The sequence below is a fragment of the Parasteatoda tepidariorum genome, chromosome 1 (assembly GCF_043381705.1).
Source record: "Parasteatoda tepidariorum isolate YZ-2023 chromosome 1, CAS_Ptep_4.0, whole genome shotgun sequence".
In the NCBI taxonomy this organism is placed as follows: Eukaryota; Metazoa; Arthropoda; class Arachnida; order Araneae; family Theridiidae; genus Parasteatoda; species Parasteatoda tepidariorum.
In genome coordinates, this window is record NC_092204.1 from 60,370,969 (window position 1) to 60,394,321 (window position 23,353).

The following is a 23,353-nucleotide window of genomic DNA, read 5'->3' on the forward strand; positions in this document are numbered from 1 at the left end:
TAATCGTTTTGTCNCGGTCAGCCAAGACAGTGCGATATTGAAAATTTAGGTTTGAGGCATGATGGGAAGGAAAAGATGAACTGCGAAGAAAACGAACAAAATCAAAACAAAACCCATAACAACATCCATTTCTGTAGGTTATCTAAAAGTAGATTAAATTGAACTTGAGTGAAGTGATAATTAGTTAATGATTTTATATTTGAAGAAGTAAATAGTCATTTTATTTTGCTTCTAAAGATTATACTATTACTGGTAGTTTATTAAATTTAAAATTAAAAATAGTGAACGTAGTAGCGGGAAATGACGTATTTATTATTGCTGACGGAGTCAAACAAATGCACGTGAGCTACCTGTATGTTGATATATCAATATTGAGCGAGAAAAATCTGTTCAACAGTTAATATATTTTTGGATGGAAAAGAAAATTTTATATTAAAGGTTATTAAAATCATATTTGACTTATTTCAAACGTTTATTTTACAATTTAGCTTAGTATTGTATTAGTCGTTTATCAAGATAATACTTTTTCCTCCTTCCTCGTTTATGCTAACTGGGAAATATTTTGAAATAAAACAGTTTCAACATTTATCCCTTTAAATAATTTATTTGTATTGCAGGCTCTCGAAATTATAATTCGTTATATGAATACTTATGTTTTATTTCTGTGATCACTAATATATCGAATTAGTTCGTGTTGTATATGTAATGCTTACCGGCTGACACTTGAGTGCGTTTTATCGAAATATTTTACTTATTAATATTTAATCTAGTATTGCATTTCAGATTCTTAAAACTTCTTTGGCAAAATGAATCAAGAGAGGGGTGAAGCTATCACCATCGTAAGTGCAGAAGATCACTCTTTTGAACTCATTGAAGAAAATTTACGAAATGTGCTATTAAATAATGACATCAAAGATAGAAAAATTGTGGTTGTGTCGGTTGCTGGAGCATTTCGTAAGGGAAAGTCATTCTTATTAAACTTTATGCTAAGATTCTTGGAATCACAGGTATGTCAATTTTTTTCTTCTTCATGTATTATATATCCCTTTTATATTAACATTTTTAGTAGGGAAAGATTTCCGTATCCATATCTTAGTAGAATGTTGGTGAAAATTTGGGAATAACACACAAGAAACAAAAAATAAAAGCAATAAAAAATCACATGAAAGGTTTTACTTGTAGCCTCCCTTGGGCCAACTACCAAGGGCTTAGCTACCATTAGAATGAGTGGAGCAGTGCCATGTTACCCTTGAATATAAAAGGCCTCAAAATAGAAAAGTTAAATTTTATTTTGTAAAAATAAAATTTATTTAAATTTTTTTTTTGTATTTACATTTTCTGTGCTTAAAATTTCAATTAATAAATAAATCGTAATTTTTATTTATAAAATAATTTTATTTTGTTCCATGCATATAATGTTCTAAAATTGTAATTTTCAATGTATTAATTTAAATGGTCCTATTATTTTTATCTCGCTTTTATAATTATTTTAAATTTGCTTGAAATAAGCTCATTCATGAAATATTAATTTATGAAAAAATGCATACATTTCTTCGTCAAATTTCATGTATTTTTTAAATTATTTAAAAAGTGTTTTTGCACATAACATTTTTGAATTTCTATTTCAGCTTTTTAGTTTTTTTTTTTTTTTACCCCTGTTCATTCATCCCTGTGAAATGAATCAATGTAGAGTTTTATAAAAATTAAAAAAATTTTTAAAAAAAATCCTGATTTTTAACACATATTTCGCTGAAATGAGGTGGCGTCAAAAGGGTTGAAACTAGTTACAAGAATTAATCATTTGCTTGCAGAGAGTTTTAATTGAGATTTTGTGTGTGTAGAAAGTTTTTCATTTTATCTAGTCTGTGTATAACTTCATAAAATTAGAAAATGTTAAACATCATTAATAAATCAACTTCCTATTGTTTTTTTGTTTTTTTAAGAAAAAAAAATTAAACTCTTAGTTTACAATTTTTCAATTCATATTTTAAAAAAAGACCAAATAAGTTTTAAAGTAAAATGAGAAAAGCAAAATATGAAAATGTAGTTCTTTTTAAAGATATTTATTGCTAACAGTTTTTAGAATGAGAAGCTTAAAGGTAATTCATTTTTTTAGGGGGAGGGGCTGTGGTGTCTAGTTACGGACAGTTGTTAAAATGCATTGCATAAGCTTACTTAAATTACGTTTATGTACTGCTTTCTCTTAACTTTTTTAAATAGGAGTAGTTACATATAAAGTATTCTATTGAACATACAAGTAGCCTTTTTATTTTCACGTCTGTTTCAAAAACTTTCTTTTGTTTAGTTTAGTATTAATATTTTACAAATTTTACTACTTTTTTGGCAGGGTTGGGTTTTTGACGTCAAAAAGTGGTTTTTGACATGACAAGGGTATAATACTGGTTTAAACCGTCAAAAACCCGTCAAAAATGTCAAAAACTGAAGTTTGCCAAGAAAATATATAAACTTCAAAACTACCAACAGTTGCCATGCATTATATTGAAATTTAATTATACTATAGGTAATCAGCAGGTTTTAAAATATTTTTTAATTAAAATTAAGGTAAAATAACAGATTTAAAATCTCAGAAATTTATATTCAAATGCATGTGCAGAAAAATTTTGCACAAAAATTGTTTAAATATTTATATTTAAAAAAATTTTTTTTTTCTTTTTGATACTTAAGAAAATTAAAAGTTTATTACTATGCATTTTTGACATATAAGGAACATATAACTAATATTTATAAGGAACTTACAAGTTATGTTGTATAAATACAAACTTGATATAAGATACAAGTGTATAAAAAATTTTTTTTAATGTTATACCGAATATCTTTATTATCCAGTATGTTAATTTGAATTTAAAAGTAGTTATATTTATGAATAATGATAAATATAATTCATATTGTTTATTATATTTATTTATAATTATTACACTTATCATTTTAAAACAATTTTTATCTCTTAATTTTTTTTTCTCCACTTGTATTAAGAATACAAATAATGCATATCTTGAAAGCAAGAAGTAATTATTCAACAGCTGAATATTTAGATATTCAACAAAACTATATCGTATTCAGCAAAATGAAATTCACAAGTATTTGGATAAACTAAATTTTCAGCATAGTAAATGAATAGGCTGAATATACTGTAAATCGACACTAACTACTCTGTGTATTTAACAGAAAGCACTTAAATTTGTATTGTCTTATGTTAAAAAGATTATTAAGAAGATTTAAAAGAATATTAAAAAGATTTTTCTTTAAAAGATGTCTAATGTACAAAACTGCTAATGTTTATCTTTAAAAATGTCTAATTTTTAGTATAATCTATACTATACACTAAATTTGGTTATAAATAAATTTCTTAATAATATCACTGCAGATTTTCAATAACACATGAAAATGAATACATAATATTACAAAAGATGTGAGTTTTCAAAAGTACAAGATTTTGGTTACTATTCAAAATATAAGTGTTTCTTCAAAATTTTAAATTTATTTTTTCTAGAACATATTTAGAAACACTATCCTTTAAAAAATATATAAATTTTATGTATTAATTAAATTTCACATATGAATATAGGTTTTTGACATTTTTGACATTTTTGACAGTGAGGTTTTTGACGTGACGGTTGAAACCATGGTTTAAACTGTCAAAAACTGTCACATGTCAAAAACCTGCCAACCCTGTTTTTTGGCATTTTTTTTTGTAGTAATTTTTTATTTAATTTTTCTACATCAAATATTATTATACTTAATTTTATTGCAAAATCTTTATTTAGGTACTAATGGGTTCATGTTAAATAAATTTAAATAAGTTATCTTTACTACCTAAGACATAAAAATGTGTAACTTGTCAATAATATAAGGTTTATGAATCCACCTGTTATTAATTGTCACAAAAGGCGAAAAAATATTCAGAAATGGGGGTCGAAACTATTGTGGCTGAAGGCAAATTTTGATTAACAATATTTTATTTTTACTTTTAATTGGTGAATTTCATAAATAATTTTTTTTAAAAATTATTTTACTGTAAAAAGATAAATTTCAAGAATTTTATGCATTATTTCAGGGAGCTAGTGATTGGTTAGGTAATGAAGATGAACCATTAAAAGGATTTTCATGGCGTGGTGGTTCAGAAAGAGATACTACTGGAATATTAGTATGGAGCAAAGTTTTTCCTCTGAAACTAGAATCTGGTGAAGAAGTATGTCTCTATAATTTTCCTAGTTATATCTTTACAAAAAATAGCTTTTAAAGAATTTTTTTTTCTTTTTTCCTGGTAAATGAAACTGAATAAATAAGAATATATTTTGACAGGTGTGTTTATTTTTTGATTTCAGCATTTGTATGAACAGCAGCTATTTTGCTAATGCTATCAAAATTTCTAATATTTACTCTGGAAATAATAAACAAAATTGTTGCTCATTAGAATATGAAAAAGAAAAAAAAGTTAAATGAAAAGCACTTAATTATTTAACAGAAACATCACATCCTTAATCTAAAATCTGTTACTATAGTTAAGTACTGTAAAATAATAAATTATCTTATTTTCTTTGAAACAGTTTATTCCTAAAAGCATAATTGATTACCATATGATCCATTTCCATAGGTAAATTGGTTTTACTGTCTATCAAGTATTTTTTTTTAAATATGCATTATTAAATATATATTAATTTTAAATATGACTTAACTTTTTAAATAAAATTAATCAGTCTTATATTTTATTAGGTTGCAGTACTCTTAATGGATACTCAAGGGTCATTTGATAGTAGTTCCACTGTTAAAGAGTGTGCTACGGTGTTTGCTTTGAGTACCATGTTAAGCTCAATTCAGGTTAACATTTATACTTTTTACTTAATGAATTTAAAAAAAAATTTTTTTAGCCAGATTATTTGCAGCTTCTTTAAATGATTCAAAACTGTATTTATCATATTTATGGATTAAATGTTTATTTATTTATTTTGTTGGATTTACAATTTTTATCATTGAAATATACTGAAATCTGAAAAATAGGCTTCCAATAATTGAATCAAAAGAGAGGCAAATAGCTCTTAATGGAATATTTTTAAAAATTGCCTTTTTATTATATCCCTTTAGATAAAAATGTGTGAGTCAAAGGAATTTTGCACACTATTGTAAAAGTCTTTTAACCAAAATACATTTTTTTATTATTGTTTGATTAAAAAAAATTTTTTTTTTTTTTTATTGTATAAAAATTTAAACCATTGTGTGTTAAGCTTTCTATGACAAAATTTAAAATTAATCTTTAAAATTGTTCCTAAATAATCCAATTATTTCCTGTAGTAAAAATGTATAAAAAAACTTAAGAAAAAATTAAAATAAATTTAAAATCAAAATGTAGGGATCACATTTTGCAGTTGGCACCTACATTGTTTCAAGGGTTAAGAATTGAAATCTATCAAAAAAAAAAAAAAAAATTCATATTTGTTCCCAGAAAGTATGCTGTTTGTTTGATAAATAATATATTTTAACATTGTTCAAAAAACATTTTTTAAAATGTAACACTTAGTAAAAAAATATTGCACTACTGAAATATCTATATTTTTCTTCAAGATTTAGGAAATTAAGACACAAGAGAAAGATCTCATCTTGGAAATATATGCTAAATGACAATAATTGTTTCCCAGTTATCTTTTACTTTTGTTGTATTTACTATTTATATTTCCTTTTATCAGTTATCTTGTGTAATTTCTTTTTATACTAGATTTATCATATTAAATTTATTTTTATTTAGATTTATTAATTTGTTTATTAATATTTGTAATATTTTTTTTTCAAAAATATTTACTTTTTACTTTAATGACAAGTGTGATTTGTAATATTTTTATGTTCATAAATAAGACGAGAGTGGAAAAACTAGTTACGTCATAAGTTTCAAAATAGCCAGGTTATTCTTTCTGAGTGTATAGGAAACTATGCATTTTTCAATTGTACTATAAAACTTTTGTTAATGCAAAATTATATTTAAAGAGCTATTGTTTTCTAACTTTTTTGGTGCTAGTGAAACATGTTTTATTTTTATTACCTATAATGAAGGTGAATAGATTGTAGTGCAGTATTTAAAAAAGATATATTTACACATACAGTGAAACCTCTAGGAAGCGACTAATCTCTGTTCCCCAGTAAAATTAAAAGAGAGGTTGGCAGTTCTTAGATATTACCTCCATTGACTTCAAAATGTTAGCGAGGGTGCATGATTTTTCATAAACAATTTTAATTTTAGTCAGTGTCGTTTTCTTGGTACAGAAACGCCACTTGTGTGACGTCATGAAAATCGGGTCAATGATTAAAATTTAGTGTGTCAGTAGAAATGATCTCTACTGATATAATGTTGTGTAAGAGCGAATTTTCCAATTATGAATGATAGAACTATTTTGACTAAACAATTATGTTTTTTAGTTTGCATTTAATTTTATGACATAAAAATTAGTTAACTTTAAAAGATGAGAAGAGATTTGTTTGTTTAAGATGCTTAGTTTTTTTCTAAAGTAACTTTTTACTAATTTAACTTTCAACTTTAAAAATAAATCATTAATAAATCAAAAATAAATCATTCAAATCTAAGAATAAATAAATCATCTTTAGTGCACTTTGACTGCAACATGAGGTTGTAGATCACTTTCAGAGATCATCAAAAAGAGCTCTATAAATAAGAGCCTCACACAAATGTTCGGAATGCATTTTAATCTACTTATTTATTTTGCTTATATTTTCTGTGGACATTTTTCATGTTTCTTTATATGACCTTCTCTGTATTTAGCGCAGGCGTTTTGCCCGGTTGTGGGAAGAGTTTTCAATGGTTACTCCTAAAGGTTTTCTTCAACACAAAGTCTATGGAAAAAATGTTGTGCCTCTCAAAAGTGGTTGTAAATAGAGGAGGTCGATACATAGAGAATGTCGCTACATAGAGGTGGTCTTTCCCAGACGTTTCACTGTATGTATCTATATACACACACAGGGCCCGCGCTTAGGATTTCTAATTATTATCCAATAAATTAGTAAAATATCAAAAGTATTCGTCAAATGCAAATCTTAACAATTTTATATAGTATGGTTTCCTAATTACGATAAATCCGTTTTTTTAAAGCATTAACTTTATAATTAAAACAGTTTAAAATATCGAGATTAAAAACTGCATTGAATTGAATTTTATATGATAAGTAAAATAGTTCATTATGACTGATATATATTTATTTATTTAATCATTAATTATTAATTCATAAATTACTTTATTTCACTATATTTTTTAGGTCTATAATTTGTCTCAAAATATTCATGAATATGACTTGCAACATTTGGAGGTAAGGATATATTCTTTTTTTCCAACATTTTTATTTTAATACATTAATGCTTTCTTTACTAGCACATCAGTCCTAGATGTGCCCTAGCCTTCCCCACTATTCTATTACTTTTTATCTTGGCTTGTTGTTCTTGATTGTGTCTTTCAATTTACCTTAATACTTTGCAGGTTTTTTCAATACAGTAATTAAAAGTTTTTCAATAAAGTTGGCAGGTCTAAATTGTCAACCGACCCTAGTTTGCCTCCCATTTTATTCTGGTACTAGATGGTATAGTTAAAAAGATTTTTTAATGACTCAATTAATCCTATTAATGCCTAGTGCTTCAGTGTAAGGCAATGCTAGCTCTATAAAGTCACAAAAAATTTGTTCAACATAAATTTTTCATGTGTTTTTTTGGGGTTATGTCTTTTTAATTTTATTAATGGCAGCACATTTAAAGTGTTTATTTATCATTGTTATGATCACATCATTCTTAACTTTTAGTATGTTAAAAAGAAAAAAACCAGGTGATTTGAATATTTATTTAATTGAATTCGAGGAAATTATGTTATTAAAAACATTTGCAAGAAAGCTTAAACTCGATATCTTTCTCTCATGAATCAGAAGTTAAACTGAATTATTGTTAGTTGATAAGATTACTGTTCTCAAAATAAGACTTCTTGATTTTTTTTCCATGCCTTTTTTTATTTTAATCTCTTACACTTTTCTTATTATCTTCTCTTTTGCAACCTCATGACTGAGTTTTTTTATAAGCCCACAAATCTTTATAACTAGTTTAATAAGGAATGTGTCATATTTTATCATTGACAGATTTTCTATTTTGCTATAGATATTATATGTTTTAGGTGTATTTAAAATATTGTATATTTTAATTTTTTTTCTTCTAGCTTTTTACTGAATATGGTAGATTAGCTATGGAAGGTTGTGATGAAAAACCATTTCAGGTAAGACTTTTAACACTATTATTCCTCTAGCTAGCAATATATTAACTACATTAATAGTTTTATGTGTCAAAATAAACTTAGTTAATGACATGTGTGAAATAATTTTGGGTTTGGAGTGTTTGCCTGTGTGTATTAATGTAATAGATATTTTTTAAAAATGTAATATGTTATTATCATGCTACTTAAAGCTGAGTGTTAAAAATTAGGTTAATAAGTGCAAGAAATTGACCTTTTTAAAAAATTGGTTATTTTTAGTATTTAATTTATGGAAGATCAATATCAAATGTTAAATATTACATTTTAATATTACTACTAGAAAGGTAAGGTTTCATGGCTGCTGAAGAGTATTGCTACTAGTTAACAGTTTGAAAAAAGTGGTTGTTAAAATAAATACAGAGGATGGAAATTTTTGTAACAACAAATTTCAAATAGCTGAAATTACTATGGTGATATTATACCTAATCAATCAAATTTGGTGATTAAGAGTCCTTGCCTTCAACATCTTGGGCTGGAAAGTGTTAATGATTCAAAACAGTGTCTTTATACTTTAGTGTCCTTTTTAATATAATATTCTTGCTGGTGAAAAGCATGCACTCTGTAAAATTTTAGGTACAGTGATAGTATTTTTTAAATTGAAAAAGTCTTGAGTAATCTTTCTAACAATTTTTCTGATTGAATTTCTCTAATGTCAATTAATGACTGAATTTTTATTATTTATTTTTAGAAATTGGTCTTTTTGGTGCGTGATTGGAGTTTTCCTTATGAAGCCGAATATGGTGCTGTTGGTGGGCAGATGCTTCTAGATAGAAGATTGGAGGTAAAGTACACCAAGGACTGTTACTTTTTTAGTATAGCAGGTTTTTAACAAGCACAATAATACAGACATCTCTTCTAAATAGTCCTTGGTATTGCGTGTTTTTAACTTTATATATTTTTTAAAATTTTGATTGGGACTCTCATATTACTAGGGGTTTTGAAAACAATGTTTCTGTTACAGATTTGTTTTGCTATCGAAGTATTGCAAAATTGTTTTTCCGACTCATAATTTTTATTGGGTAAAATTCAACTCTCTCTCAACTCGCTGAATTGTAGCTGAAAGTACATTGCCAAAATAATTTAAGCGTCATCATGTTTGTATTTAGAGTTGCTTAAATATTATTAAAATATAGTTAGAAAGAAACAAAACAAGTAGTATAAAAATTAAGCTTTTGACGACATAATGGAATCAGGACTTGTATTTTATGCTGGATTTTTGAAAGTAAAACATTATTTTCATTTTAAGAACATATGTAATTCTGTTGCGAGATCCAAAATATCCATTACAGCCCTCTAGACTATAGTATAGAGGGCTGTATTATAACATAGTAATGACTATAGAGTCTATAGCAATTGGATCAAAACGTAGATACGAAGGAAATTGGCTATTTAATTTTAAAATATATTTTAAACAATGACAATAATATTTTTAATTATTACTGATTGGTTTTGTTTATTACTTAGTATAGAGTTATTAGTTGTGCCTTTAAAAAAATTCTTGAAACAAAATTTTGCTTGTACTATTGTCTTGATATTTTCATCTTGTAATAAGGAAATATAAAAATTAAATGTAGCAGTTTTTTTAAAAAAAAAAAAAAAATCTAATTGAGTGTTTATACAATTATGAATGTGAATATTTTTCTCTTTTAAATATTCCACTCTATTCTTTTGTAAATATTTCCCTCTTTTATAACACTTAGATTTCAGAGAAGCAACATCCTCAGCTTCAACAACTTCGTAAGCACATCCGATCTTGTTTTTCTGACGTGGGATGTTTTCTTATGCCCCATCCTGGACTTGAAGTAGCATCAAGTCCTAACTTTGATGGAAGACTTTCTGGTTTGGCAAATTTTTTTCTCTGAAAATTTATATAAATTATTACTTTTTTAAACAAAAAGATATAAACCACCAACATTTATTTGTAGTTATTCGTAGTGAGTTCAAGGAATCTCTACAGGATTTAGTTTCCTTGTTGTTATCACCCTCGAATTTACTTCCAAAACAGATTGCTGGCCGTGATGTTACTTGCAAGGACCTAATAAATTACTTTAAAGTGAGTGGTTTTTATTATCTGACAAGAAATTTGTAATGTAGAAGTATGATTGCATTCCAGACGTACTCCGGAATTCCGTTTTTTTATTTTATTTTTTTATATCATTCGTCTAGGCCTAAAAAACTTGAGGCAGGGCATGTGAGTTTTCTGCAAATGTCACAGAATTCTGCGTATCTCGAGATCATTGGTTTGCGAACTTCCACTAATCAAAATCTTATAATCCAACAAAATGTTGAAAAATTTTGTTAAACCGCACTAATGAGACTGATGCATACATGTGATTCTTTCGCCAATTAAATTTTTTTTTGGCGGATTCTCGCTACTTTGAATATTTGGAACAGCCCAAGAAATTGCTAATATTGCGATTCTTATTCATGCGATTTTATTATCAAACATCAATTTTCACATTTACCTGATTCAGATGTTATGCATTGCGATTTGTATTTACACGATTTAAAAATTGTGCATTGCACCTCCTATTCACGTGATTTAAAAGTCCAATATCGTGATTCGTTCTTGCGAGTTTAATATCCAATATTCGTGATTCGTATTTATGTACTTGTCATTGTTACTTATAGTTAACAGAAGTATTTGGATAAAAAAGAGGTATTATTGTACTTTAATCACACCATCAAATGTTATCCAGTTTTTGTTTTTCATTTATGAATATTAGCAAAAAAACTTTTCTACAAAAATAAGAGCTGCTGCATGCAGACAACATACGTCTTAGTTCAGGAATTCCTATAATCAAAAACTGAGCCTTCCATTTCTATATTGTCCTGAGCACTCCATTTATTGTGTCTGAGATTGCCAAACTTTTTCAAATCGGGAGAAACTCAGATGAGATTAAAAATTTTATCACAGCGCCCTCAGTCATATAATTTTTGTTTGAGATATATTACTTATTATATACATGTAACGAATGTTTCTTATGAGTTAGACAATGAACCAAAAATTAATAGAAGAGGGTGAGAATATAAGCATAATTTACATAACTCATTCTTAAAATCCACTCTAGTATTTTAATTGTATTTAAGAAGGAGGAATTAATAATGATTTATGTAATATCATAAAAGTTTTTAATATTGATTTTTGTAATTTTATTATAAGTAACTATCATATTAAAGAAAATGTAAAAATGAATTACTAACACACAGTTGAATGTATTATGAATTTGCTTAGTAATCATGGGTGAACTTATTGCTCATCCATGATTTGTTTATTTTTAAGCAATATTAGCTATTTTTTAGGGCAGCAATTGCTAAAATATCAGTTCCATGCATCCACTTACTTTAGGAACCCATTTAGTAATATGAATGAAAATGCTTAAAGATATGTGAGTTATTCACTGAAGTTTTTATAATTTATTTTAGGCATATGTGGAAATCTTCAAAGGCGGGGAATTGCCTGAACCTAAGTCTATGCTGAATGTAAGTTTTAAAATGTTTATTATTAATGTGTTTTTGAGAAAAATCTCTCAAAGTATGTAATTACTAATAAATATTTACCATACATTTCAGTACAAATATTTTCATAAAGACTTGAATACAGAGAAAGGCTTTTCAGTATTTGTGACTTATGCATTAATTTTTTTAGTTATTTCACATAATGCCACATTGAATCTAAGGTGTTCAATGCTTAAAAAGGTTTATTTTAATTTCTCGTATGCAGAATTTTCTAAACATGAATTCCTGTTTTGAATTTCTCAAGTAATCTATAAAAGTTTTTTTTATATTTTCCATTTCATATTAAGTAATTTATTCCTCCCTCACATTCAGTTCAATTCATTCAACTCTTGTATTGACTGCTATAATAAAATAATCATCACTGTAACACAATATATGGAATATTTTTTATCATTTACTTATGGCTAGTGTGACAAGTGAACCAGAATGACAGGCTTCAACATGCAACCTCCATAAGCAAAGAGTTAAATATCTATACTAAATGAAATCAAATTAATTATCAGTTTTCTCATCTATCAGCAAAAAATTAAATTTTATGTTCATGATAAATGTAAAAGTTTTCAAAGGTTTATGAAATTTTTGTTCACCTTGAAAAAGATTTCATTTTAAGCAGATTCATGTTATAAGTACTTAAAGCATTATATTGGTATTCAATTTGGCAAGGCATTGAAAGTTAGTTCACATTAAAAGAAATTTATAGTTAAAAGAAATTTAAGTGTGTTCTCGTTAATTAGTTATGACTTTATTTAAAAAAAATCCATGAAATCAAGTATAAATGTAGGAGATAATTTTTTTTAGATTATTTATATAAATTATAAAATTACTTTATAATTATAGTTAATGTTAATTCCAAAGTAATCTATGGAGCATCCAAGTTTTTAAAATCCCACTTTATCTAAAAATATTTTAATTCAAATCAGTTGATGATAAATTCGGAATGACTACAGTAAATTGATACGTATTAATTTCCCTATAAAAATGCTGAAAGACTTATTAATCTTCAATGTATTTAAAATAGGGAAAAATATGCACTTTCAAAGGGTTTAATGTTTTAATAATAATGAAAAAATTAAAAACTAAATGTTAAATTTTTTAATGTTTTTTTCTTTTGTTTTTGCTCTTTTGAATTATACTGTTTCTGAACCATATGCAAATACATTATATAAAACTTAAAACGTTTCACAGTATTTTTTTTCACTGTAATGCCTCTTATTTAAGGCGACTGCAGAAGCTAACAACCTGTCAGCAGCTGCAAATTCAAAAGAATACTACTCTGCTGAAATGGAAAAGGTAATTTTTAAAAATAATTTTAAAAGTCAGTATTTTTAAAAAGTGCTTGTTCCTATGTTCATCTATTTGTTATTTTGTAGCATTACTATTGTACTATGTTTTTTTTTTCATATACATATTTTAATTTACTGTTAATTTTTAAATGTATATTGTTTATGAAATTTATATATTATATTATTTGAATTTTTTTTGCAAAATATTGCATATGCTATTTTAATTCCATGAACTTTATTTTTATTTAAAATATAATGGCTATAATAAAAGCAAACAATTTCCGCAACAGCCCGTTGTGGACCAGTGTGGTGTCATTGAAGTTAGGGCTTTGCAATTGCAGGGCCAATTACATGATGGTTACAATGTGGTCTACATTGTGCTCATAGTGTTCTTACTTCCTAAACAAGCTGGTACCCATCAGGAATCCCAGCCCTTCACAATAACAGCTCAGTGCTTTAACCACTGAGCCATCACAGCTCATAATGGTTATAAAAAAGAATTGAAAGATTGAAGAAAGAAAGAATTTAAGAATTGGTTTTTATCAAATTATCAAGAAATTTGCTTTCATTTTAATCAAAAACTTAACAAAGATGTGTAACCCTGTCTAAATTCTAGGCTTAAAATAAAATATAATATTAAGTTTAATGATAAGAATAAGTTACAATTAAAAAAATTATATACATGAGTTTGAGTTGCATCAATGGAACTGAATTATTGTATATAACTTTTAGCAGTTATATGTACAACCTGGTTGTTTTTTCTATCAGAAAACTAGTTTTCCTAATAATATTCTATGAAGAAACTGTTAAAAAAAGGATTTTATTTAAATATGCCCAAGTATTGCAAATACAGCTTTTAAGTATTAATTACAAATGCAGTTACATTACGAATATACATTTTTAATGCGAATTTTTGACAAACTGAACTGACCAGTAATTGGTAAACTGACCAGTAATAATCTGAATGGAAATTCTAGTCTAGATTTTTCCAATTTGTAGGAGCATAAGAAAAAAAAGTTTTATTAGGAATATAGATAAAAGTAAAAGGCATAAATCAGCATGCAATTTTTTTAAATATTTAATAATTGAAATAGCAAATATAAATTTCCTATATTTGTTATTCTGAGTTCCATATTTCTGATAAATGCTAAGGAAAATATCAGTGTAATATGTTTAGTAAATAATGGAGAAATGTCTGTAATATATAAGTAAATAAAAGAAAGGAATAACTATGATTTTCTGTGCATTTTTGCACCCAAGGTAAGAATGTTAAGATAAAGAAGGTAAGAATGTTAAGATAAAGCGAAATGTTGCATTTTATTAATTATAGTTGATGTATTGTACAATATATTCTTAACACTTATTATGCAATTAATAATATTTAGATTTGTGGTGGTGACAGACCATTTGTTAGCCATCAAATTTTGGAGAGAAAACACTTTGAAATTCGCCAGATTGCCTTACAGAAATTTTCAGAAACAAAGAAAATGGGAAATGAAGAGCTTGAACATTCTTTCAAAGAAAAATTAGTGAAGGTTTGTTTGGAATTTTTTCATTATTTTTTGTCTTTTAAACAGACTAAATATATAAATTTTTTTTCTCATTTGTGCAATTTGGATTATGTTACAGTATTATTAAGTTATAATAATAATTATATAATATATTAATTATTAGACTTCGATATAAGGTCATCCGCATATAAGGTCACCCCGCATATAAGGTCACCCCGCAAATAAGGTCACTTTTCCAAAGTCCTGGCTCACTAAATAGGAATTCTTTGTTGCAAAATATCGGATATATGGTCAAGTTTTAAAAATCGTTATCGCTTATAAGGTCATTGTTATCTGAGGCGAGGGAAGCTCTTTTCTAACAAAAGCCTATTTAACTTCCTTACAAGGCCTCTCGAGTTCTAGTAAAATGTTGCAGCCAATGAACAAGCTACAATTTCTGAAATTTTTTCACAAGTTGTGGTCAGTGAGGACAACGACAGTGATCCTGAGACTGTAGCTGTAACCCATATGGAAGCCTCCAATGCAATAAATGTGATACGAAATTTTTTTAAAAATCATGAGGGAGCTGAGTAATATTTTGAGAAGTTACAAAATCTAGAAAACATTGTTCAAAAAATGAAACCAAAAACAAGACAGACCTGCATAAAATGATTATTTTAAATAAGGTAAGATGTAATGTATGTATGTGCACTTTGAGGAAATTTCTAAACAGCTTTATTGTAAATTAAATTTTTTTTTGAAAATCTAATTTTCTTTAATTCTTTACTAATTCTGTTAGAATTTATTGACTTAAATATTTAATTTATGGCTGATTGTTTTCGTTTGTATAAACATTTTTAAAAAGTCTTAATGTGTACTATTTACGTGCTTAGTTATGAACTGCTAATGAATCGGTTAAAAGGTCACCCCGCTTATAAGGTCACTTTTGCGATGTCCCTTAGGGTGACCTTATATCGAGGTCTGACTGTATTTAAAAAAGTCTGATGAGAAAGGGTCTTTTTAAGGGTTGGATTAAGGGACTTTTTTGAAATTGGGATTTTTGTGAAGGGTACTAATTTTTTTCTAGATTGATCATCTTTTCTTAGTTTTATATTTTTACGAACCCTGATTGTTAGTTTTATATTTTTACGTTTGTATAAAGAAAAAGTTAACTCGCTCTTAACTGATTCAACCTCAAATACAGCCTATTTATAATAAAGTACAAAAGCATTTTTTGCATTTTACCAGTTATTATTCAGAAACCCCATAATTTCCTAAAACAATTAATCTAGAGAATTAAAAATTTGAAACTATGATCTGTATCTTGGTAGCATATTATGTACCAAAAGAAAACATATTGTCAAATTAGATGAACATAATAAAACTGAATTTTGTTTAAATTTTATCATGTGTAAATTAGTCATGAAATTAATTTTTTAATCTTTACATTTTTATTAACTTTCAGGAAATAGATGAAATGTACAGTAGCCTTGTTCGATTCAATGATGGCAAACAGATTGCTCATGCTGTTCGCACTCCTGCAACTCTACTTCTCATCATAGTTATCTGTTATTTAAATTCTACTTTACTAAGAGCATTAGGATTAGAAGCATTTGCTGTATCAATAAATTTCTTTATGGTTCTCACCATAGTTGCTTTGGGCTTGTGGGGTTACTGCAGGTAAGAACATTGAAATATTGGGTGTTTCAAACAATTAAAGAAATGTGCAAAAAAATTAAAATGCATAGTTTGCTACATTTTGCTTAGAAAATCAAATAATTTTTTTGTGCCAAGTTTCAAAGTATTATTAGCAGACACTATTAACTGGGAAAAAATAGATCAATGTTTTTGCTACATGTCAGACCAATTAAATTGAAATATTTGCGTGGCCATCTTATAATTTTCTCCTCCGACTGTGCCAGGTTGTTGTTGCAAATAGTGGTTATTTTTAAAACATTTTTATTTTATAGTTTTTCCAAATAGTGGTTTTTTTGAAAACATTGTTAATGCTGAATAAACACCTGGCTTCTTAAGCAGAATGTAGTAAATGGTATATTTCTAGATGCTTCTGTGTTTCTTTGATTTTTCAAACTCTTGGTTATTTTTGGAACCATCTTCAGTTTAATTAATCTTTTTTATGTTTTAAAAGGTAAGCAATATATTGTTAGTTTTGTTTTTAGGTTTACTGGAGAAGCTCATCATGTTGGTACATTTATTGATAATATGGTGAACATTGTTTTGACTAATGTAAGTGTCTTTTTCTACTGTTTAAATTAAAATTGTTATTTTATTTGTTAAACTGAAACTTTAATTATATTTTGATTTTTCTTCTGCAGCTTTTGAAAATGTTTAATTGGTTGTTTGTGAGCATTTTTAGAAAGTCTTGACAATTTTAATAAGTTTTCTAACAAGACGAAATATGAATGGACAAAAGAACTATTTTTATAATAAAAATAAAATAACAGTAATAAAATGTGTAAATTACAGATGTTTCTTGTGTGAGATAATTTCTACAAATTTTCATAGTCGCCTACTCTTCAATTATCTAAGTGCCAAAAGACAAATAAAATAATATTATAATAATTAAAAATTGCTTAAAATTTGTCACTGACTGTTAAAATAGATCATATTATCAAAAACAATATAAAAAATGGTAAATGATAGTCTTTGTCCGAGTATTTTCCGATTCTCGTTTTTAGCTTTATTGTATTATTTCTTCAATCAAACAATCTATTTAAAAAGGAGACATTTTTAAAATCTCTTAATGTGTTTCTGAATGTAACCTTTTATTTATTTTTTTGTTACAGTTTATATTCCCCAGCCAGAAACAAATTGCTCAAGCTTTTGCAGGCAAAGGTAATTTTACTACATCCATGGATGGATCCATAGAAACTTTGGAAACCCCTAGTGTGATACATACTAATCTTTTACACAGAAATGTGAAATAACTGTATGCTTAACACCAATTTTCCCTGTTAAAACTTTGGTTAATATCTGATTGTTTGTATTTATTATCTGTACCTGAAGCAAGGCTGATTATTTCTTAATGGATTGTTGTATAACTTTTAAGTAATATGTAGCATACTAATTTGTACAAGCAAAAGACTAATAAGGAAAAAAACTCATTTATAATTCTTTCAGGTATTAAAATATTTATAATATCTAATCCTTTTAAGTATTAAAATATTTTTTTTCTATGTATTTTGCAAAGGTGTCACTCTTTTAAACACAAGATAGATTTATGTTGTATCTTTCTGTTTTTAAAATTTTTTTTTTTAAAGTCATGCAGCAATATTAAGATTTAAGCATAAGCTTATAGTTTTCAAGTCCCAATTGTCTTAAAAATGTTTAACAATGGCATTACATTGTTCTTACTATCTCAAACTGTAAAATTAACGTAACAGCCGTAAAATTATGACGTGTTGACATAATGAATTGTCCACAAATTATGTAAAATTGATTGATATGTTTTTTTTCTTGCCTTTCTTGTTTGTTTTTGGTTTCAGAATTTTCAGGACTAATAGTCTTAAGTCTTACATAAATTTATGATGAAAGTATATTGATTAATTAAATTCTATGAAACGGTAGAACTTAATAGGAAAGAATGGCTCTTTTTAAGGGTGAATTGTAGGGCCATCCATTAATTTATAATATTAGTTTACTATGGAAATTTTTAAATCAGGCATCAGAAATGCCATTTACTAATTTTCATATCTTCAAAATATTAAGTGATAAATATTTTCAGATACTGTCACTTTGCCTAACGAAACAATTTCATAAAAAAAAAATGTTCTGTCTTGTAATTTCTGAAGAGTGTCACCCTTGATTTTTATCCATAATTGATAGATTTATCAAAAAGTCTTAGGAAATTGTTTTAAATTTCAACCGTGAATAATGCATTGGGTTTGTGTTGATTTCAATGTGAGTTATTGAAATTTGAGTTGATAATGAAATTATTGGCAGCTATTAATTTACTTATTGAACTTTCTTAAACATTTTTATAGAATTGTATTTATGAAATATTATGTTCCGAGAAGCGTGACACTAATTGAATAGTGGGGAATTTGCTTTTATTTTCAAATGCTCCCTAAGCACTTTTAGAAAACATGTGTATCCCAAATTTTCTATATTATAATATTTCTTAAAAAATGATTACATATTATTTCCTGATTGTAAAAATATGTTTTCTTCAAAAATTCAGAAAGTTATTGTTTCTGAAATAATATTTTTTACTGTGCTGTTCACATTTTGTAATTTCAACACTATTTAAAGCCAAACAGATTTTTGCCTTAATGCACTTTTTATAACTTTTCAGTGTCTCTGTAATTTAAGTAAGTGTATTTATTACACTTTTTTTTTTATACTTACTTTATTAGAAGTGTTTTATTACATAAAGTATATTTGGAGAAACGTCACATTAGTTTAATAATAAGGAATCTGCATTTATTTCAAAATGCTTCCTAAATATTTTTTTTACTATGATTAAGTCAAAATACATGTATATCCAATATTTTCTACCTAGAAGCATCCTTTCAAATAATCTAAAGTGTTCCCAGTTTGCCAAAATTTCTGTTTTCTTTGAAAATTTAAATTCATTGTTCCTTTGATTGCTTTTGATTTAGTTATTTGCCAACTTTTATGGATTTTTCGTAGGTGTTTATTTTTATATTTAAAGTGGTGGCAAAATTCATATTTTTTCTTTTCATACATTCAATGTATAAATTTAATTTTAATTTATATTGATCAGCACTTCTTATAAACAAATTAAATATGTAGATCAATACATGATAAATAATACAGTGACAAGTTTTGGTTCTGGGGAAAAAAGTTTTTTTATCTGCAATTTTCATCTCATTACCCCTTGAGAAAATTTTCTTTAGAAATAGAAAAAGTTAGCAGGTTTTTCAACAATATTCAAATCCAAACCGGTTTTTGCCTTATCGCAATTTTTATAAGTGTGTAGTGTCTCTGAAAAAGTCACATGAAATGTTATCTATTTAATGTTCATAATTTAAAGCCCAAGCTTTTAATGTATATAGCTTTTGCTATAGTAACATCTATATTTATTTTTTATTTAATACCAGATTTTTTGAAAATAGTGCTAGACGTTCAGTTTAGTGAATTTCTTTCAACTGTAAAGTATTGTGTGGTATTCAAAACTATTATGGACTGTTTTTAAAGCTATTTTTGTATTTGCAATCACAAAAACGGCAAGTGTTTATTGCCTTATTTGGGGTATGATCTCTGTACCTTTCCCACTGCCAATTTTATGAAAATGATAAAAAAAAATATCAGCTGACTATTGTATGTCATTGGTAGTTTCAATGTGTCATTAATTGTTTGAAGAAGATCTAACTTTTTATACACATTCAATCACAGTAAATAGTTCAAAGTGCCATATGAGATGAGTAATATAAGAGTTTTCACTGTTATGTTTAAATTGTTTTGTTGTTAATCTTAGATATTGTCTTACTAGAAGGTAGTTATGTGTGAAGTCTACTTTATTGCAGTTTTGGTGTTGAGAGTCGTACCTTTTTTTTTTATTTGTTCACTCGCTAGAAGTGTCAAATGATTTAAAAATGTGGAAATTAAGATTTTTTTGATAAAACTTTTTTTTAACTTACATTTCTGAATGTACTTTTTAGTGTTCTTTATAGATTGTAAATACAAAGCAGATTTCAAAATAAATTATCTTTTTAAAAAGTAAAAAAAAAAAAATCAGAAATATATAAAAATAAATTTTTATAAACTAATTTTTCTAATTGTAATTTGAGTTTTGAAAACTATTTTATTAGCATGTTCGCTAAGTGGTTTTGGTAGGGCACCCTTGTTTAAAGCCAGTATCAAATTATTTCCGATTTTATTATTACAATTATGTAAAAGAATGATTTAAATTTGCTTTGTTCGTTGAAGCATTTAAGTGAAATATATGCAATAATTTTGTCACAAGCACACTTTAGATCTCTTGTACATTTTTTTATTTTTTATATTTAATCTGAGATGTGTAAAATGCAGCATAAAAAACATGCGAATGAATCGTAACATCTATTTTATAGATTTGTAGATTTGTATAGCAATAATGCTGTTTTTTAATTATATTTTTTCTCTCTAATATACACCTTAAATATTTCTTGTCACCTATATCATGTTTGGGTTTTTAATGTTATGATACTTTATATCTCAGTTATTTTAATTTTCAACATGATTTTTTCTTGCGATTTAAGCTTGCCAAATTGAAATTTGATTGTTTGTTGGGATTCTTATTTAGTGTTTCTGTAACAACCCTATTTAAATGTTGCACTATTGTTAAAATATGTATAATAAAAAGCAGAATCTCTTAACAATATACATATATATATTTCTGCACCAAGTGCAGTTATTTTCGTATGTTACTATGATGTCAAATATAAGTTAACAAATATTTTTATGATAAAACTAATTTGAATAAATATCTTTTAAATATATATATATTACAACATATTCATTTCGTGTTTCTTAATCTTTTCTCACTCAATGGTTTCCTGCAGTTTTAATATGGCGGTCATCTTTTTCTTCTTTAGGTTTTACTTCTTCAAAAATAAGGAACTAACACCCTTAAGAGGGCGCTATACCATGAGAATACAGGGTTGCCACTCCACAGGGAAAACCTGGAAAATACAGGGATTTTGAAAATCACCTAAAATAACAGGGTAAATGCAGGGAATTTCGATTTTTTCTTGACTAACAGGGAAAATACAGGGAATTTTTTTTCTTATTTTTGTCTTTTAAAGAATGGTGACCTCTCAAAGTGTAATCTATGGGATATTTAACTTTGATATTTCAGCCATACTAAACTATTTCATTTGTTATAGCATTATTGAAGTATGTTCTGCTGTTTTTTTCAACAATCAAAACTAATAAATATTGTTAACCCAATATAGCTCACACAAGACCACGGTAATTGTTGTTTCCTCTTAATTTATTTTGTATAATATGTACAGGAAATTTTTTTTCCGGATTTGAGTGGCAACCCTGGAATATCTTTATATGGAAAATTCTCTTTTGTATCAGTAGTTTAAAATTTCAGGTATAGAAACGGTACGATAAACCTAATACGATTTACGATAAACCTAAAATAAGTTTTAATGCTTGCAGTTTTAAATGCTTGCATTTTTCTTTTAAAAATATCAAATTGCAAATAAATTTGCAAATGCTGCTATTATGAAGAGAGGAAGGAGAAGTTTTCTCTTAATTTGTTTGCAATTAGATATTTTAAATGGAAAAAAAAAACACAATAAATTCAGCATTAGAAACTACATAATTTACTCTAGGTTTTCCTGTGCTAATTTTTTTCCTGTACTTTGTACTTTTCTTGTACTTAGTCAATTCCCACTTAGGTCAACAAATACTCCATCAAACTTGGTTATTTTTATGAATGGTTTGGTTCTCATTAGTAGGCGTATTTCAACATGAGTCATATGAAACTAAAATTAATTAAGAAATTAATATTTGAAAAATGTGTCAACTACAAGTTTAAAAAATGTATTTGCACTTGGGTGGATGAATAAAAAGTATTTTATTAGCGATGAAAATTTGAACAAGATATATAAATATATGTAGGGAGAGTGTGAAATAATAGCAGGAATTGAATAACTAATGCTTTTGAAAGATAACTTGCCATGGATTGCTTTTTCACTGATATCCTTTAAGAAAAAGGGTTTTCCCCATTCTTTTAAGAAATATTTTCTTTCGAAACCCAATGATCCTCGGAGGAATTTGAAATGAGGAGTTCATTTAAATGTGCTTTTAATTTAATTTTTAAGGAGAAAACTAATGCTATTACTCATTTTTGCAATGTTTTTTTTAAATTTTTTGAGTACATGGTGGTGAAGCAGGTTTCTGGTGATTTGAAACGGCGAATGATAAAATTGAAATGTACAAAATTAATTAAAAAGAGTCGACTGAAATATTGTTTCATGAAATGTGTGTTTTATTATATATTTTGCCCCATAATCTATGAATTAGATGTTCAAACTGCCAACTCTACTGGATTTGCCAATTTCTCCTGGTCTACTGATTTATTTAAAATTCTGTTTTTTGTACATTTTAGAAAATTTCCTAATATTTAGTAAGTTTCCTAAAAAAATCCCTATTGAAATAGAATTTTTGTATAGATTTTTGCTTGTTTGAACAGGGTGCTTAGCGTTTTTAAAAAGTGCTTAAAGGTGCTTATTTTTGATTTACGTTTTTTAAAAGCCCTTCAAGGTGCTTTTTTTAATTCGAGGTTTGTAAAAAGTGCTTAATTTTCTATCCTTTTTAAAAAAAAGAGAGATTTTTTTTTTCTTTGCGGCGTCAATTATAGTTTTAAATTACAAAAAATGCATGATTTTCACAATTTTCTCTGCAAAATGTAACTATCTTTTAAAAGTTTTAAAAACTATCTTTTAAAAGTTTTTGAAAATGTTTTTGAATTTTATTGATTTTATGCTTATAAATTAAGAATTTTAAACGATATAAGAAAACAATCTTTATTATTGCACAGATCCTAATTATGATTTTTTTTTTTGGAAAGTGATTAAAAATATTTTTAAAGTGCTTTTTTTGTTGAAAAATATGACTACGCATCCTTGTTGTTGCATCCTTGGCTGTTTAAAAATTAAATAAGTATTACTGATACATAATGAAGCGAACCTCATTTGTAGAAATCAGTTACAAACTTTTTTTGTTCTAAAATTTTCAGTTAATTTTTATTCAGAACTCTCTTTTTAAAATAA

General features: G+C 26.5%; 1 protein-coding gene across 4 annotated transcripts; it reads left to right on the forward strand.

Moving 5' to 3' along the window:
• Positions 1–14: 14 nt before the first annotated feature.
• LOC107454173 (atlastin-2) lies at positions 15–21,064 on the forward strand. 4 transcript variants are annotated; one of them, XM_016071263.3, is made up of 15 exons: positions 15–133; positions 784–1,007; positions 4,076–4,210; positions 4,735–4,839; positions 7,278–7,328; positions 8,216–8,272; positions 8,997–9,089; positions 10,009–10,147; positions 10,234–10,361; positions 11,735–11,791; positions 13,046–13,117; positions 14,496–14,645; positions 16,066–16,280; positions 16,781–16,847; positions 17,408–19,808. In XM_016071263.3, the coding sequence occupies exons 2-15, from the start codon at positions 807–809 to the stop codon at positions 17,546–17,548; spliced, it is 1,611 nt and encodes a 536-aa protein (XP_015926749.1). In that variant the 5' UTR covers positions 15–133; positions 784–806; the 3' UTR covers positions 17,549–19,808. The 4 variants fall into 4 exon arrangements, with proteins under 4 accessions (XP_015926749.1, XP_015926746.1, XP_015926748.1 ...); XM_016071260.4 differs by having other exon boundaries at positions 48–438; positions 17,408–21,064; XM_016071262.3 differs by having other exon boundaries at positions 54–207.
• Positions 21,065–23,353: the final 2,289 nt, after the last annotated feature.

Bases quoted from the DNA above. Each gene is read 5' to 3' on its own strand.
- LOC107454173 (XM_016071263.3), top strand. From the start codon at position 807: ATGAATCAAGAGAGGGGTGAAGCTATCACCATCGTAAGTGCAGAAGAT. The intron at 4,840-7,277 runs GTTAACATTTAT...TATATTTTTTAG, and splicing joins CCATGTTAAGCTCAATTCAG to GTCTATAATTTGTCTCAAAA. The intron at 13,118-14,495 runs GTAATTTTTAAA...AATAATATTTAG, and splicing joins ACTCTGCTGAAATGGAAAAG to ATTTGTGGTGGTGACAGACC.